The following is an 18,750-nucleotide window of genomic DNA, read 5'->3' on the forward strand; positions in this document are numbered from 1 at the left end:
AAACTGAGCGGCTTTGCCCTCGGTGGTGGATACTCCTGCTGTGGCTCTGGGCTGAGGATTCACACCACTCTCTGGCTGGATCATGGACTGCATTGGGTGCTTAGCATCATCATCTTTTCTCTGAAACTTGAGGTTGGAAGACAGTTGCTATGGTGGGATGGGAGTTTTCCTTTTGTGCTTTAATGCACCCATGTGCTCTTTGAGGTTTTTTTTTTTTTTTATTGGTCCTATGTTGCTTTTTATTATCCTTGTTTTATGTAGATGAGTGTCTGCCTTGCATGCATTTGTGTATACCATGTGCATGCCTGGTGCCCATGAAAGCCAGAGAGGGTGTTGCAGCCCCTAGAACTGCAGTTGCAGCTGTTTGAGAGCTGCACGGGGATGCTGAGAACAAGTGCAGCAAGCGCTCCTAACTGCCATCCATCTCTCCAGGCCCATTCTTGCTTCTAACACTAAAGAACAACAGACCTGGGCAGTGGTGGTATGCGCCATTAGTCTCAACACTCAGGAGGCAGAAACAGGCAGATCTCTGTGAGTTCAAGGCCAGCCTGGTCTACATAGTGAATTCCAGGACAGCCAGGGCTACGAGAAGAAACCCTGCCTTGAAACTATCCCACCACACCATCAAATAGTTAGAAAAGAGATCCGCTCATCGTACCATATCTGTAACCCCAGTGCTCACGGAAGCAAGAGAATCATATGGTCAAAGCTGCCTGAGCTATACACAGAGACCCTTTCTCAAAAAAAAAAAATTACAAAAGAAATACTAAGCACCATCAGAGCTGTCAAACCTATAGTCTGGCTCAAGCTAAAAACTGGGACTTTGTACAGAGAGGCATCATCCCTGTCCTGGGTCAACCCCACCCCGAGCTCACCTCTTGGCAGAAGTGAAGAAATGCAGCAAGGTGTCCCCACGGTTTGGGCCTCCACACTCCTTAACAAGCTCTGGGGGTGGATACTGGTTTATTCCACCTGAAAGTAAAACAATTTTTAAAATCATCAAATCATAAAGAATGTGAAAATAGTCAAAATGCAAACAGCGTCCGAGGTCCCCAGCACACACAGGGCATCTAATCACCACCAATGTGTGCCCAGCACAAACGGGACATCTAATCACCACCACTGGGAGCCCTGCAGTGCCGGGGACCTTGACGAAAGAAGAGATGCAAAGACTGGAAGCCAGGGGTGGGGATCAGCACAGCAAAGCAGTGTCTCCTTGACAGGGTAGCACCCTACACTCACAAACTCACAGCAGGTGTGCCAGAAACCTGCACCAGAGAAGCACCAGATTCTAGCAGGAGGGGAAAGAGGCTCGCTAGCCACATGCCTATCTGAGGAGATACTGATGGTTGGTACTGATGGAGACAAACCCAGTTTCCTTTAAGGGCGTTGGCCACTGATAGTCATCCATGCTCCAGTGGACGCCCCCCCCCCCCCCACGCCTTGTGTGTATAAAAAAAAAATAATAATAAACAGCACAAAATAAAACAAAATGCCATTAACATCACCGCCAAAAATACTGCGTCAAACTCAAAAGTCAGAAAATTAAGGCAAAATCTAAAATAAAACAAAATAAAATAATGCAAAAAGGAGGCAAATTGAACAGTAAGAATAACAAAAAAAAAGTCTGTGATATAAAATCAAAGACTCATAAAAGGCACTAGAACAAAGCATAAAACAAATGTAAGAATAAATGCAAATAAAACAATAAAAATCGAATCATAGGCAAGCAAAACAAAAACATAAAGTGCATTCTGTTAGATAAATAATATCCCAACATAAAGGAATACAACAAAATATAAAGTGCAAATCTAATAAAAGCCTCAAAAATAAAGTAAAATCACATTAAACAGATGAGAGAATCTGTTGTCTTTCAGCCTGTTTCTCCCTCAAAGAATCGCTGAGCTCTAAGCCACCTCCACTACTCTCTAAGGCTCAGAGAAAGAAAGCCTGTGGCTTTTCCTGTCACACAGCTCCCGAGTAACAAAGCGAGGACTAGATTAACTCAGTGATGAAGCATCTGTCAAACGGGAAGGTGCAAACGCCACGCCAGTGCTTCTAGAGTGTCCATCAGCATCCCTTCACCTCCTGAGTCGGGAAGGAGATGTCCCTCAAGACCCACAGTGGGACGTCATAGCCGCTGTGAACTCATGTCTTCCAGCATGGAGGGGGAGGAGGCAGCACCCAGACCGTGAAGCATGCCCTGAGCATGGTTCATTTTTAATTGCCCAGTGCAATACAAACGCCTGGAATTGGCCAGGCTAAAACCCCCCACCCTATGCTAAGTCACCACTATTATGTTGGGGGTACACTTTGGTCCTGGATGCGCATGAATTCGGTTCATCTGGGTGTGATGGGAGGTGAGGCTGCTGGGGCAGGGATGAAGGGGAGAATCCCAGCCTGGATGCACTGACACAGCCCCCACTCTTTAATCGTCACCATTGGCTTAATCTACCCCGCCTGAAGGAGACCCCAAGCTCTTGACCTGTCACCCTTGCTTCCTGGAAAGTCTCTGAGGACTTCTGACTTCATGCTGCCAGTTCAACCTGTGCTCTAAAACAATAAGACAAAACCCTGCCTGCTTCCTCAAATGTGCAGAGCTTAGGTCTCAAATGGTGAGTGAGGGAATGTGTGTGCATGCCTGCACACATGTGCGTGTATGTGTGCACATGCATATATGCATGTACACATCATGTAACTAGAAAGGATCATAAAAGTGAGGAAGAGATCACAAGAGAGGAGGCAAAAGAGGATGCTGGAATGTAACGTGTGTGGATGGAGGCAGAAGGGCTGTCAGGGAAGGAAAGGGCGCAGCCGGAGGAAGCTGTGGCTCCTCAAGAGAGGCAGCAGGAGAGGGGGGTTAGTGAGAAAGTATAACAACACATATGTATTAAAATGCCATAATCAGACCACTGCTTTGAATGCTGACTTAATAAGAAAACAAAAGAAGAACAAAGTTCTCTACCCTTGTTACTTAAAATGTGTTCCATAACTCTGAGACGGTGGCACATGTCTGCAATCCCACCACTTTGGGGGAGAGGGTGGTGAGGCAGGAGGATTACAGCCAGTTTAAGGGCATCTTGGACTGTAAAGAAAGACAATTGTCTCTAAAAACCAAACAAACAAACAAACAAACCCCTTGGTCCGTGGGCCAACAGCGTCATTCTGAAGCTGTTGAGAAATCGAGACCCTCAGACCCCAGCTCAGACCTCAGAACTAGATCAAGACCTGACCAGGATGCCCAGCGGATGGGCGTGTGAGTTAAAATCTGAGAAGCATGGCCATCTACTGCTGAAAAGGAGCAGTGGGTGTGGCGGTAGTGCCCACGCGTTGGCGCTGAGTCCCTCCATGACCATCTGGTTTCATGATCAGGGAACAGACATCCCGAAATTCTCATTTTGATAACTGAAAAAAACGGAGAAGCTGTGTGGAAGCCTGGGGCCACCGGGTGGGGAGAGAATGACAAGGGACTTGGAGCAGATTGCTGGAAACGGTATCCTAAAACACAGCCATATACAGGTGACAGCTGCGGAGGGAGGGACAGTTGGTTTTCTTTTGTGGTGTGCCCCATGGTAGGTTGCCCATGTTCCTAAAGCAAATGGCCCATGGTTCCTAAACCCATGGCCAATTGACAACACTAAATGAACTCAGTGGCAAAGAAAAGCAGGAGGAGGAGGAGGAGGGGGGAAAAAAGGAGGAAGGGGAGGAGGAGGAGGAGAAGGAGGAGGAAGAAGAAGAAGGAAGAGGAGGAGGAGGAAATGAAGTTGGGAGGAGAATGTGGGGGATGTTCAAGAAGAGTTGAAACGGGAAGAGTGATATGATCTAAATATATTATTTTCCTGAATAAAATTAACAATGAATATAAAGGCTTTCAACTATCAAATAAAACGACATTGAAAATAAAATAAAATAAATAAGGTGTTTTAAAAAACAAACATCTGCGGCCAACAGCACCTAGGATAACCCAGTCCCTACCCACCCCACCTGCCTACACCCCCTCAACCCACATCCATACCCACCCCCTTGGCCACTCACTATTTAGAAGGTTCAGGAAGGCCTCCGTGAATCTACTGGCATAGGCCACCTCTGCCTCTGAGACACCCTCTAGGCGTAGCAGGTGCTGCTCCCAGGGCGCACTGGCCACTCTGGTCAGCTCAGCCAGCTCCTGGGCGCCCACTCCAGGGCCCACGGCGAGCACGAATAGTGCGATGCCCTTGCACTTGGCCTCCTGAGACAGAGCCCTTAGCTTCTCTCTGTCCCAGGTGCTTGTCTCGCTGGCCACGATGGCATAGAGGACCCGTAACCTCCGAGGCAGTACGGCTGTCAGAAGCACGTTTTCCAGCGTCCACTCCAGGGCATGGCCCAGGGCGGGGCCTCCCTGTAGCAGGCCACTCGCAGCCTCCTGAATCTGCCTTTGCATTTGTGTCCGGTGGCCATGGGAGGTCAAGTGGAAGTACTCAAGCACAGGGGCTTGATCCACACCAGGCCAAAAGCCTGGGGTCGTGTGTGTCAACAGGGCTGCGCGCGCCCCATGCCAGGATGTGCCAGGATGCGCAGCCACCTCCAGATCCTTGAGCACTGAATCCACTAGCCGCAAAGCCCCAAGGTATATGTCCCTGCTGACACCCTGGGAGCTGTCCACCAGGAATACCAAGTCTATGTCCAATTCCTGAGGCCCGGGAGCATGCAGCTGGCACCCCAGGGCTGGTCGGCACTTGTCTGGCAAGAAAATAAAGAAAATACAGAGTGGGGGAGGGTAATGAGGGAGAGCCAGAGTTAAGCCAGGTAACCTTTCTTTCTGTGCAGAAGACACTTCCAGCCTCATGGTGAATACCTGTCCTGAGTGCTGCCCCGGAAGAAATGGGTGGAGATGGAGATCTGACATCTGACATGATGGAGTTAGTTTAAAAACAGGTGTCCATTTTTCAGAAGACAGAATTGAAGCTGACTGCATATCTAATGTTCTCCAATACTGCAGGGATGTCAAAGCTATTGATATTGCAAAAGCATATTGGGGTCACCAAGTATGTCAGGCCACATCTGTAGCTATCCTGGGATACACGGTGCCTGTGGGGCCAGGCTGAACATGCCTGCTAGGTCTTCTGGATTCCTAATTTCTGGTTTATCAGTATTGTTTCCTCTCCATAAAAAAGAACTAACTAGAGATGAACGGTTTAAGTAAGTAAGAAAGTTTACATGGACGTGCATACACTCAGGCATTCGACAGGGGTTTTAGGAACCCACTCAGGAGACCGATCCTTCCATATGAGAAACCACACATTGACTGCTAGAGCTAACAGTGAGCCTAGCAACCAAGTAAGACTGACATTTTATGCTTATATTTTTATAAATGCAATGGTTGTGGTTTTAAAGTAACTTCCCTGTCAGGAGATCAGAGTTCTTAAGCTGGTTCTGCCCTACAGGCACACAGAATCTTTTTCCCTCCCCCGCCCCACTCAGACTTTCTGCCAAGGTTTTAGGAACCCACCCATGAGCCAAGCCCTTAGTGCTCACTTCGGCAGCACATATTAAAAAAAAAAAAAGGAATGCTACAGAGAAGATTAGCATGGCCCCTGTGCAAGGATAACTCGAAAATTCGTGAAGTTCCATAAAAGAGAGAGAGAAAGGAAGAGAGAGAGAGAGAAAGAAAGAAAGAAAGAAAGAAAGAAAGAAAGAAAGAAAGACAAAGAAAGAAAGAAAGAAAGACAAAGAAAGAAAGAGAAAGAAAGAAAGAAAAAGAAAGAAAGAAAGAAAGAAAGAAAGAGAAAGAAAGAAAGACAAAGAAAGAAAGAAAGACAAAGAAAGAAAGAAAGAAAGAAAGAAAGAAAGAAAGAAAGAAAGAAAGAGAAAGAAAGAGAAAGAAAGAAAGAAAGAAAGACAAAGAAAGAAAGAGAAAGAAAGAAAGAAAAAGAAAGAAAGAAAGAAAGAAAGAAAGAGAAAGAAAGAAAGACAAAGAAAGAAAGAAAGAAAGAAAGAAAGAGAGAGAAAGAAAGAGAAAGAAAGAAAGAAAGAAAGAAAGAAAGAAAGAAAGAAAGAAAGAAAGAAAGAAAGGAAGGAAGAAAGGAAGAAGGAAAGAGAGAATGAATGAATTGAATGAATTGGTGGTCAGCTGGTGTTAACTTGGCACCACAGTCCCTCAAGGGATCTATAGAGTATGCAGGGGGTAGTGATGTCTTTATTTTCACAACTTCTATCCCAGAGAAAGGGGTCAGGTGACACTCACTTCTGTGTGAGATCTAAAAGGAACCTGGTTGCCCGGTTCGCTCCAGGTTCATCTCTTACTCAGCACGTGACCTTGAGCAAATGAACTTGTCTCTTCCCACCTCCATGTGTCAGACACAATGAAGATAACAGCACCTATCTTGTGAAGTTTCTTACAGGGGCAGAGACACGGCTCAGTGCTTAAGAGCCCATACCATCTTCATACCCGAGACCTATGCCCAGTACCCACATGCAGTGTGGCTCACAACCACTTGTTACTCTAGCTCCAGGAAAACCTGACAACCACTGGCCTCTAAGACATACTTACCCTTAATTTGAAAATAATAAAAATGCAGTTGGTTTTGGTGTTTACATTTTTAAAATATGAATTCACATATGTAGTGCTGAGAACAAAGCCTAACGCACAGTAAGATCTCAAGGAACACCCATGAGGTTAGGTTTCTACAGAAGAGAAACTGGGGCTCCAGGAGAGACCATGTGCCCCATGAGACAGTATGTGTGGATGTGGTTTCTGAGCCACAGCATGGTCCACACACAGCCATTCCTGAATCTGACTACATCCTCTTGGGAGTTCAACCCTCTAGTGTGGCTTCTCCATGAGTATGGGTGGTTCACTACAGTGGGCATGCATGAGAACGCCTCCCAGGCAGGCAGGCATACTTCTGCAGAGAGGATCCTCTGGCACAGCCTAGTGAGCAGTGTGGGATACAGTGGAGGAGGTGGGAGAGCTGAAGAGGGTGGGTCTCACGACTAACCAGAAGTAGATCCATTATCTAGGACCCAGGACTCCTGACTCCTGTTCAGTGACTACCCATCACACTAAAGGATGACTCTCAAGCTCAGACACATACAGGAACTCTGAAGAACTGAACAGAGTGTACTGGGGTATGCCAAAGGGGACGAGGGAGGACTAGGGAACACAGCAGTCACTTGGCTCATCAGGAGTCATGCCTCCTCTGATCTGTGGTCAGCCAGGAATGTAGTGTTTGTGCCTCTCAGGATAATGCTGACTTCCCAAGAAAAACTGAAAACCTGCATTTAGTAAGAAATCCCAGACTCTAATGCACTGTGCATGCCAAGCACATTATGTCTGAAGGGCAGGTCTAGCCTATGGCTGGCATTGACTCATCTGGCCTTAAGCCCTCAGCTGGATTAGGAACACTGTCCTAGCTCTTACCATAGCAGAGAGTACAGCTGGCCAGGCGTTCCATGTCCTCCTGGCCCTCGGTCTCCCACGTAAACAAGTGAAATTCATTGGGTCCATCCACCTAGTTCAACACATACACACACAAATTCATGACCGCCTGAGTTAAATCCCAAGTCATTGTCTTTGTGGCTTTTAAGGAAATACACAATTACGTAAATCAATACGTAGAAATAATTTGACGTTATATAACACATTTATAATCATGTAGGATCCTAGCTCTAAGGGATCTCATACTATGTACTAAGGAGGGAGTCCTGTGACGTTCCAGGGAAAGAGGTAGACACCATGAAGGAAGCACCTGTAGTACATTCCTGGTGATCACAGCCAGGGCATAATACAACTCGCAGATATGAATGAAGAATCAGAGGAGCTTTGGTGAAATGGGAAAATATGTTTCTCTCTTTCATGTACCTCTCTGATCACGATTAGTACAATAACTAACAAAAAAGATTAAAAAACAAAATGTGAATAACAACAGTAAATCCAACAAGGTTCCCAGAACACCTTTGAAGTGCCTTCTTCCTAGGTGCAGAGCCAGACTACATTTCCCAGCTTCCTTTGCAATGAGTTCCTGTGGTTTGGTTAATGGAATGTATGTCATTCTAGGGTATGCATTGTAGTTTCTTGCATAACAGTTAGCCAGGCCTGGCTAACACTGTTCCTGAGACTTCTACCTCATGATGAAAACTAGAGATGTTCTCCAATCCTTCCTCTCAAACACTGAGGTGGGGTCGGCAAACCTGCAGGGGTCTGAGCTTATTCACGTCCATCTTTGTATCCACTCTCTATCAAAGCATGAAAGATGGAGCCCAGCTGAGGGTCTGCTCCTCCCCCTTCATGCTCAGGGCCAGATCCAGTCAACCCTCAGCATTCCTCTAGGTGGCCAGGCCAGGAAGATGTCCCGCTAGCTCTCAGGGAGACAGACCATCAAGGAGTACTCTGGGAAAGAACTCTCTATGCCATCGACTCTTTACAGAGCCCACTGCTCTCTCTACTCGATGCTCCAGCAGACCTCCATCGCTGCCTTCCAAAGCAGGCTCACCCAAAGGAAACATCTTAATGAGGAAAGAAATATGAAGAATTGACATTTATTTCTATTAATGTAACACAGAGACCAAAACAAAAAGGCGAAAGTCTAAGAAGAAAGGCAAAATCACATCCTCTCTCATTCTTTACAGGGCAAAAAGAACATTAAGTTGTACCCAGGCTGATCAGTAGCCACTACCTAAGAGTCCTCATAAGCCATGTAAAGGACAGGAAGGTGACAGGGCCATGCTTTCACTTGTGGAAAGACAGGCAGAGAATCTTCAAGAAAGAAGGGGCTCTGATAGATAATATGTTTTAGGAACTCAAGGGAAGGGGTTAATGAAGGCAATGACATGTGGCACTTTTCAGAGCATGAGGAGGGAAACTTAACAAAAGCAAAGCAGTGGTGGTAGCCTTCTAGTGTGAGGGATGGCACGTACCAAGACTCAGAGCTGGACAATGGCTTCGTAGCTGACCTCTACTCACTGACCCATTTTGTGTGTATTGGAGAATATCCACCTCCAATGTGCCCCTGTTGTGTAAATCTGAGCCGTGTGGCTCCCTGACACATGGAAAACAGTAACACAGAGACTTCTTAAGTACATCATGCAGAGCTCCCCCAAATGGCTAACAGATCCAAGTATGGACTAGCCAAATGTACCCAATTCATCACTCCAGATTAAACCAGTGTAAACAGGATTATGACATGTCATCATCTTACTGGAAGTCACAGGGGGAGATTGGGAAGCTTCTGGGCCCAGGATCTATGGCAGTGAGCCGGGAGAAATGAGAAGCAGGGATAACCCTAAGAGCTTTGCCAAGGCCTTGTAGGGATATGTTAAATTGGTATACAACTTTTTTTTAAGATCACAGAAAGCTGTGATTTTAAAAGAAAAAAAAAGACTGAAGCTATATATAAAATACAAACTTTAAATGAAGTTTTAAAGTAATGAAAGACCTCAGACAAATGTAAACATTTAGCCTACGTCTGTACAAATTCATGCTCCTCTATCTTAGAGATGGCTCCAGGGGAAAGTTCTAGGCCAGGAGTTTAGATCGTAGGGAACCTGGGTTTATAATCCTTGATCTGCCTGTTGTGGCAGTGCATCCACAGAGAGGTATCTGCCTTCCATTTCCTAATTAACACAGTTTTAGGATGGAAGTGGGTACATCTGGGTTCTCCTGTGCCAGAGCAGCTTGGTCCTAAGTGACTGTCATCTGTGTCCACGTCTGTTCAGGACAATATACGAGACCTTCTGCTCTAAGCACCTCAGAGCCTATAACTCTTCCATGTTTTATTCAGCTCATTGGAAAGTTGCCAAATTCAGTGAAATTTCACTAGATACACAACTTCCACTTTTTAACTTCTCTTGGGAACAATAATTTTAGGATCCCACTTAACATCTGTACTGTCCTTGCAAAAGAATTGTGGTAACAAGAAACAAAATGCAGCGGAGTCTACAGGGAAGCTATGACTCAGGAGAGATATATCATCTATATGGGGCTTTATTGATAACTTTCCATGACTTTGGCCTTAGGCTTGCCAGCATAGTCATTGCCAGTGATGAGGGTGAAGAGGGTCTCCTGAGAAAACTCAAGCAGAGAAAGAATGTGGGATGGTCACTGGTGTGAGGAGAGAGCAACTGGCCCATTGCTTCCTGCTGAGAATCCACAGCAGGGCAGGGAAACCAGAGGGCCTCAAAGGCAAGCTGAAGTCAGCTAGCATCAGAATCTGCACAGTGGACATCCTCACCACCAACTCCATTCCTACACACCCAGTAGTGTTTGCAGCAGTGGGGAAGCACAGCGCAACAGAGCCAACAGCAGCCTCAGGAATCCGAGATCCCCTTAGAGGTCTCTACTCGGTAAAGTAGGATTCCTGACTGCCACAGAAAAGGACTTCAGGACAAGTTAGAATGAGGTACCCACCGGAGGTGATTAAGTATTTAGACAGAATACAGAAAAGGGAGAGACATAATGCCAAGGTACAGGCGTGGGTCTCCTGAGAGAGAAAACTGCTTGGCATCTTTACCCTTAGAGAACTATATACCCTCCTCTGAGGATGTAATCTACAACATGAATTAAAGGTTAAGCCAAATGAGCCTTTCTCAGACTTCTGGCTAAGACTGAGCGTAAACATTAAGCAAATCTTAACATTTAAGTGAGGTGTAAAGTCTGTTTTAGCTGGAGTACTTATCTTTCCTACCTTGGAGACTTACCTAATGTGGGCTGGGATGGAGCTCAGTCATAAAGCATAAGAACAGAATCCGATTCCCCAGAACCCACAGGCAAAAAAGAAAACAAACAAACAAACAAGAAAACATGGCTGGTCCACACTTACGATCCCAGCACTAGGGAGCCAGGGACAGACAAATCCCTGGGGCTCAACAGCCAGCAAGGCTAGCCTACTTGGCAAATTCCAAGCCTATGAGAGACCCTGTCTCACAAGAAAAGGTGAATGACACCTAAGGAGAGCCAAGGTTGTCCTCTGACCGCCACAGGTCACCCTCATACACGTGAACCTGCACGTACACAATACACAGAATTTCCTTTTGTGAATAAAATTGTAAGGTAGTTTTATGGGGTGAAATATTACTGTATAAGATTTAAGAATAAAGGGCTAGGAAGATGGATCAATAGGTAAAAGTGCTTGCCATCCAAGTATGAGGACCCAAGTTGAAATCCCCAAGAAGCATGAAAAAGAAAAAGCTCAGAGTAGCTACACAACACCCTCCTGTTCCCCAGTGTTGTGGTAGGCCAGAGGCAAGAGGATCTCTCAAGCTTGCTGACTGCCTGCTACCTCCAGGTTCTGAGAGACCCTTTCTTAAAGGAATAAGGAAGAGAGTGACAGAGTATGACACTATTTCTGACTGTGAGTGTTCCCATCCATATGGGCATATGTAGTGAGAATTTTGGTTTCCTCAAAAACACAGAAATATTATAAGACTAGGTTCTCATTTTAATCCCAGGTGGGGGAATATGGGGCTGCTTCAGATTGTCCACAGCAGCTGACTATGATTTGACTCATGCTCTAGCAAGGCTATGATTTTGCCAGCTGCAGATAGTTTCTGTGATTGTGTAATGTTTGAAAATCTGGGGACTATGCAGCTAGAGACAAGAGCTCCGGGGTTCTGGTTAGTACATCATGTTGTTCCAACAATAGGGTTGCAGATCCCTTTAGCTCCTTGGGTACTTTCTCTAGCTTCTCCATTGGGAGCCCTGTGATACATCCAATAGCTGACTGTGAACATCCACTCCTGTGTTTGCTAGGCCCCGGCATCGTCTCACAAGAGACAGCTATATTTGGGTCCTTTCAGCAAAATCTTGCTAGTGTATGCAATGGTGTCAGCGTTTAGAAGCTGATTATGGGATGGATCCCTGGATACGGCAGTCTCTAAATGGTCCATCCTTTCATCACAGCTACGAACTTTGTCTCTGTAACTCCTTCCCTGGGTGTTTTGTTCCCAATTCTAAGAAGGTGCACAGTGTCCACACTTTGGTCTTCATTCTTCTTGAGTTTCATGTTCATCTAACCAGAACCCCGGAGCTCTTGTCTCTAGCTGCATATGTATCGAAAGATGGCCTAGTCGGCCATCAATGGAAAGAGAGGCCCATTGGACTTGCAAACTTTATATGCCCCAATATAGGGGAATGCCAGGGCCAAAAGAATGGGAATGGGTGGGTAGGGAAGTGGGGGGCGCTATGGGGGACTTTTGGGATAGCATTGGAAATGTAATTGAGGAAAATATGTAATAAAAATATTAAAAATCAAAAAAAAAAAGAAGAAAATCTGGGGACTTTTCACAGGGAATATAAATGCTAGGACCCTGAGAGATGTGGTTTGGTGGTTGGTGGTTGGTTGCTGTTGGTTGTGGCTTATTAAGTTGTCATGTACAAAGAAAAACAAAAAGAAACTAGATCTGCTGATGGCGAAGTTCAAACTTGCCACAAGGAACCTGACACCCCTAATCAGCAGGAAGTAATCTAAGGATGTAGACGCCCCCTTTTCCCTCTTTTTTTTTCTCTCCTATCTAGTGTTAGGGAGTTGAAAGGGTGGGAGAAAGAAGAATCCAGAGTAGCCAAAGTCTGGCTACAGGCATATACTATACTACACACACATACACACACACACACACACAGAGAGAGAGAGAGAGAGAGAGAGAGAGAGAGAGAGATTTAGGGATAAGAAAAATGCTGATAGGCTAAACTCAAAAGTTACAAACATTCGGGTCCCAAATAGGCATAATGTATTGATTCATTATGATGTTCTTGTTTGAGATGTCTTGTTTTAAGGAAACACACATCATGTCTGTAGGCACTTGCAGTTTGGCCTGTCGTGTTGACGTTTCCTGACGCTTACTCTGCAGGAAAGGCAAACTAGATCCCAGACTGGGGGCTTCCTTCCATGTTCCTGTCACCTCCCTGTCACTTCCAATGCTCCCTGCCTTTCTACCCCACCTTAGTGGTAAAGACAGGGAGCGAGTACACATGCCCGTGGGTTTTCACGGACATTCTTTGCTGGCAGAAAGACTCATAAGCAACATTCAAACCTCACTGAATCCAACCCCCAATACTAAAGGCCTTCCCATGAACCCTTGTCCTGAAGACTCCCAGGCTCTAACCTAAGGCTTCAGCTGTTGTGCTCAGCTGCCAGAAGCCAAAAGAGAATTTCATTCCTGGGAATAAGCTGGGGGAGTTTTTCACAGCCTGAAAAAACAAAACCAGATAGGGATGGTGGAAGCAAGTCCTAGGGAGGGAGGTTTACCTTGGAGAGAGTGGAGCTGACTAACTAGACTCTAAGGAGTTTACAAACCATCTGGCACTGAGTTGGGGTAAGGGCTCAGAAAAGAAGAAGAAACTGTGGGAGTGAGGGAGTGAAGAGGCCAGAGGAGGAGAGAAAGGACAAAGCTGCCATTTAACCTGTGGCTGGCCCAAGGAGCTTAGGTAGAGCTATGGCTCCTCTAAAGTATTATAGTGCCACCAAAGTCAACCAAGAAATCCACTCTCCCTGTTCTCCCCAGAAACACCAGCAGTCAGAACTGGGGTAAGAGTGTATGGGATGGTTTGTAGATGTTTGGCCCAGGGATTGGCACTATTTGGAGGTGTGGCCTTATTGGAGGAATCGTGTCCCTGTGGGTGTGGGCTTGACCCTCTTCCTAGCTGCCTGGAAGCCAGTCTTCTCCTAGCAGCCTTCAGATATAGATGTAAGACTCTCAGCCCCTTTTGAACCACACCTGCCTGGATGCTGCCCTGTTCCCACCTTGATGATAATGGACTGAACCCCAATTAAATGTTGTCCTTAGAAGAGTTGCCTTGGTCATGGTGTCTGTTCACAGCAGGAAACCCCTAAGACAGTGTATATACAGTGAGGAAGAGGGACTTGGGAGCAGGCCATATCAGGATGCAAATTCCTGGACTGTGTGGCTTAGAACAAGTCATTTCTCCCCCTTGCCTTTGTTCACTTCATCTGGGCAATGCAGGTTAGCATTTGTAACTAGTGGAACAGCTGTGAGGGTTAGACAGTCCTTGTGATAGCTAGATTTATTTATCAGCCTTACGCAGACTGTATTCATCTCAGAAGAAAGAGCCTCAGTGCAGAATCATCTGTGCTGAGCTGGGCTCCAGGCCTGTCTGTGAGGGAGCATCTTAACTAAGTTCATGGATATGGGAGGATCCAGCCTACTGTGGGCATGAGTGCCACCAATCCGTAGGCAGGGGTCCTCTATAAGAGTAGAGAATTTTAAAACAGTATCTGGAGCTAGGGACATAGCTCAATTGGTACAGAACTAGCCACACAAGCTTGGGGCTATTTGATCCCCCACACCCATGGAAAAGGCTGGGCATGGTGGCTTGGGAATGGGTTTATAATCCAAGGTTAGAAAGAACAAGACAGGCAGATCCCTCAGGCTCCCTAGCCATCCAGATTTGCCCAATAGAAGAGCTTCAGTTCTCAGTGAGAGACCATGTGGGCAAAACCAAGGTGGACAGCACCAGATGAAATACATCCATGGCTGACTGCTGGCCTGCATGTGCACATGCGAACACACACACACACACACCAATTTCTTTATCTTCTAAAGCTGATGGCATATGAAGAGACAGGACTTCTGTGACAGCCGGCCTTCCAGCCTTCGGATTTGCTAAGGACTAAAGTAGGACCGTTTTATAGACATATCTCCTAATATAACTATAAAGATAAAAATGCCCTAAAAGAGAGAAGGGACTTAGAACTTGGAAGGACTCTGTTTTACTGTTTTTAACTTTTGAATTCAAAGCCTTGGGGCCCGTGAGAGCTCCAGACCTTGACCGCTCACTTAACTGCTGTGTCTTGGTATCATCGTCTGAAGAACAGGCTCATCATACCGCCTATCTCACTGGGTTCTGAGGATTAAGTGAATCAATAAAGGCTTAGAATGGTGGCTGGATCAATAAACATGAGCTATTTTCCTAGGCGTTGTTTCAAGAGAATCTGTGCGGGGCTTTTTAGAAAGAAAAATGAAATCCAAAGCCTGGCACGCAAGCTGCACTTTCTCTCTAGTGCTCTGCTTCTTCGCTTTAAAAAGATGATCTAATGAAGGCTGTGTTTGGGGACATGCGACCTCAATAATGATGGGATCAGGCACGGGGAGTCCAGGTGCAATAGTGCCATTTTATCTAGGGCTGAGACAATTCCATGGATAACGAAAGAAACTTTCCAATAGGCATGGCAGTCTCCAAGTGTGTTTAAATGCCATAAGAAGTTACGATATCTGTTTGTGTAATCTGTTCAACTTGAACTACCATCATTTGCCTGAAAGAAGTATGTGGGAGTTGTTCTGAAAATTATGGTAACGCAGAGGTGAAAGACAAAAGCCTCACACACGTCAGCAAGCCCTTGGGCAAAGAATTCAGAAGACAAACCATAAGACAAGCCCACCGCCTTCACTAGATTGCCCTCATGTAAGGAATAAGGAAGCAGGGGAGGCTGCAGCGTACCCACCGGAGAAGAACAGGGGCTGAGAGGCCCTGAAGATGGCAGATGTCATTTTGACAATTTCTCTCCTTGCCAGTGTCACAGGCAGCAAGGTCATTCGTTACATCTGAACTGGCAAGCACCATTTAACATCTTTTCTAAACCATTAAATTTTCAATGTGCCGAGCTGTCTCCCCACAGCCTGGGGCAAGAGCATGTCCACAGGAGAGGAGGGCGGCTAAGAGCGATATCACGGCGTGTCAAGTATATTCAAGCCGGCAACCTCACCTCACAGAGCATTTCATGCTTTCACTCTGAAGCCCGCCCACCCTGACGAGGGTGAGCAGGCCATGACTAAGGATGCACCTACAAATCAGGAGCAAACACAAGCTGTCCATCAGCCCATCAGAGAGCACCACAGGGCTGCATTCAGTGGGATGTGGCTGCCCATGGTGTCACCCGCTAAATGTCAGGGACCAGCCTTCCTGAGAAATAGAGGTGTTGATGGTTATACCTGGATAGAAGCCTACATAACAGTGCAGCACAAACCCCTCTCCATCCCTGTTTTAATTTTTGTTTAATTTGGTTTGCTTTTTGGAGACAGTGTCTTGCATAGCCCAGGTTGGTCTTGAACTTGCTACGTAGCCAACGGTGACTATGAAATTCTGATTCCCCTGCCTCCACCTCCCAAGTGTTAGATTACAGGCATATGTCACTTTCCTCGGTTTATGTGGGGCTAGGATCAAACCCAGGACTTCACACAGGCTAGGCAACTACCCTAGAAACTGAGCCATATCCTCAGAGCCCAGTGTTTCATTTCTGAGCCAAGAAAAATGAGACCCAGACAGTCCAACTATTATGATGGCTCCTATAAGCATCTTATCATCTATGAAAGTGGAAAAAAAATCACATCTCTAACTTAAGTGGTTAGCTTTATATTCTGCCTTTATCAAAGCATTCTGAAAATTACCAGACCTCCCTCAGCAGCCTGCCCCGTCCTGCTAGGCCATGAAGATGCAGCAAGAACAAGAAAGAGCACCATGTCTTCGTTTTCTCTTTGTTTCTCAACTGAGATGGCTGCCTGCCCTTCCTGGTAGTTGGCAAGCTGTCACAAGCTTATCCATTGATTCTTCAGACACAGGCACTGTGTGTCATCCAAATTTCTCACCTAGCATTTCTGCTGCACAACTCTATCTCAAGAGAAAATGAAGTGGTCCAGCACAGCTGAATCCATTAGTTATTAAGGAGGACCATGTGACATCTCCATTTTTCCCGGTCAGAAATGGTCAAGTGTCGGTAATATCACCTGGCTGAATCTAGCATTCACACACAGTGGAAGAAAACCGACCTTGAGTTTGATAAATCGTCCCAAAAACTCTGTGAGCACATACTGCATGGGTTTTAGTTAGAAGAGAAAACTTTAGAGGCTACACATCTGGACTAGTTTCTACCAGCTGCTAGTTTCTATACATATTGAACCACCACACTGACAGAAGGAACAAATTATCCATGCACACAACATAGATGAGCAAGACCGGACGTGTTGACTGGAAGAAGTCAGATACAAAGGACTAGATAGTGGGTGATTTCATTTATATCAAGACTCGGAATACGCAACAGCTAACTGCTTGTGATCAAAGTCGGAGGGGTAGTGACCCTGGGCTTGGCAAGGAACAGGGAGAGAATTTATAAACGCCAAAGGTGCTCTGAATCTTAAGTCACATCCTGGTCACAGAGGAGTAAAATACCTAAGAATCCATCTGGGCTTGCTCTGTCAGCTAAGTGCTTGCCATGTGAGCACAAAGACCCGAGTTCAGATCCCCAGTAACTAGGTAAAAAAAATCCAGATACAGCATAAACCTGTAATCCTAGCACTGCAGAAATGGAGTCAGGAGACTACTGGGGCTTGCTGGCCAGCCAGCCTAGCCCACTGAGCAAACTCCAGGACAGTGAGAGACCCTGCCTCAAATCACAAGGTAGTCAGCTCCTGAGGAACAACAGCCACGTTTGAACTCGGGCTTTCACACGTATGCCTATGTATACATGTATGTGTGTGTGTATACATACACACACAATCCTTTTATGTGTGTGCTTTAAAAGCACAACATTTTTTCATGTTGTTAAAAGGGCACGTAAGGTTATAGGAAGAGAAGCAAGAAAACCACAGTCGATAATCTCTGGTGTTAGTTTAGCATATATATTGTAATGAGCAAGCTTGACGGCAGATTGTAGTCTGCCACTAACTAGTTACTTGACCCTCAAAAATATCCTTACCTTCTCTAAGCCTTCTTCTTACAATAGAGAGAACTGACAAGGCCTAACTAATTGAGCTTTAGGGACATTACATGTGATATGAGGCCCTTCACACAATCCATGCGCCTCCTAAGCACCAGGTCATCTGTAGTAGCTCTGTCAAGAGTATCCATATTGAGATCCTCTCACCTCTCCCATATTCAGCAATTTCTGAAGAATTTTTCCCCCGAACCACTCTGACTGCTCACGTCATGCCTGGTAGAATGGTAAAAACCAGACTAACGCCAGAACCTCTTCCCATCAGCCCTTGCACCTCCTCCCATCAGCCCTTCCCACATCTCACATACCAGCCCTGCCTCTGGGAGGTTGTGCTCCTCTGTGAAGGTCACAACTGCTGTAGCAATGTCCGCTGCGTGGAGCTCCAGCGTGGCTGTGCTGACAGAGGTTGTGTCATAGTTCCTACCTGCCTGGAAGAACACGGCCACCTTCCTCACCAGAAGGCCTGAGCGTACACGTTTCAATACGTGTCTAGCCACAAACCTCATAGTGGCCCCGAGGTTCCGAGATCCAGATGAACGTTCCAGGGGGATTTTCCTGACAGCCTGCAGAAGGGCAGCTTTTCCCCGATGGTCTGACAAGCGCACTAGGTAATCTGTCCTCGTGTTGTAGGAAACAATGGCCACTCGGGCACCAGTGGGACAGTTGCTCTCGCTCATTTCCAGCTTCATCAACAGAGATAATAAAATGTTCCTCATCCTCTCAAAGTCTGATGGGGAGACGTCGTTGGACATGTCCAAGGCAAAGACCACTTCCGTTGGGAATGCTGGGCACCTGGAAATACCTTGACACGGGGATACACAGACTTGAGATGTCTGAGCTGCAGCTAGACAGGCGAGGGCTTATGTAAACAACGAGCAATATTTACCTGTTGAGCAAGCTGGAAGGGAAAAGACACGGTTTGTGCCTGTCTATGGGCAGTTTATATTTCAATATAAAATACACTGGTTTTGGTTTGACAGCTTCTGTGTCACTGAAGCTGACCTTGAATTTAAAATCCTCTTGCCTCAGTCCCCCAAGTATTGGAATTTTC

At 46.0% G+C, this 18,750-nt stretch overlaps 1 protein-coding gene and 1 non-coding gene across 2 annotated transcripts in view; one reads left to right on the forward strand and one right to left on the reverse strand.

The window, feature by feature from the left end:
• Nucleotides 1-18,750, reverse strand: part of LOC110301934 (collagen alpha-4(VI) chain) — a 107,940-nt gene that overhangs the window by 5,418 nt on the left and 83,772 nt on the right. The window contains exons 32-36 of the mRNA XM_021172654.2: nucleotides 18,586-18,597; nucleotides 18,008-18,501; nucleotides 7,400-7,490; nucleotides 4,036-4,719; nucleotides 876-972 (exon numbers count right to left, since the gene is read on the reverse strand). Coding sequence (XP_021028313.1) covers nucleotides 876-972; nucleotides 4,036-4,719; nucleotides 7,400-7,490; nucleotides 18,008-18,501; nucleotides 18,586-18,597 — 1,378 coding nt within the window. The remainder of the gene's footprint in view (nucleotides 1-875; nucleotides 973-4,035; nucleotides 4,720-7,399; nucleotides 7,491-18,007; nucleotides 18,502-18,585; nucleotides 18,598-18,750) is intronic.
• Nucleotides 5,507-5,618, forward strand: LOC115031974 (U6 spliceosomal RNA). Its single transcript, XR_003837632.1, has one exon. It is a non-coding gene; the product is annotated as a U6 spliceosomal RNA (small nuclear RNA).

This window comes from Mus caroli, unplaced genomic scaffold (genome assembly GCF_978045245.1).
Source record: "Mus caroli unplaced genomic scaffold, Mus_caroli_1 scaffold_11, whole genome shotgun sequence".
Classification (NCBI taxonomy): Eukaryota; Metazoa; Chordata; class Mammalia; order Rodentia; family Muridae; genus Mus; species Mus caroli.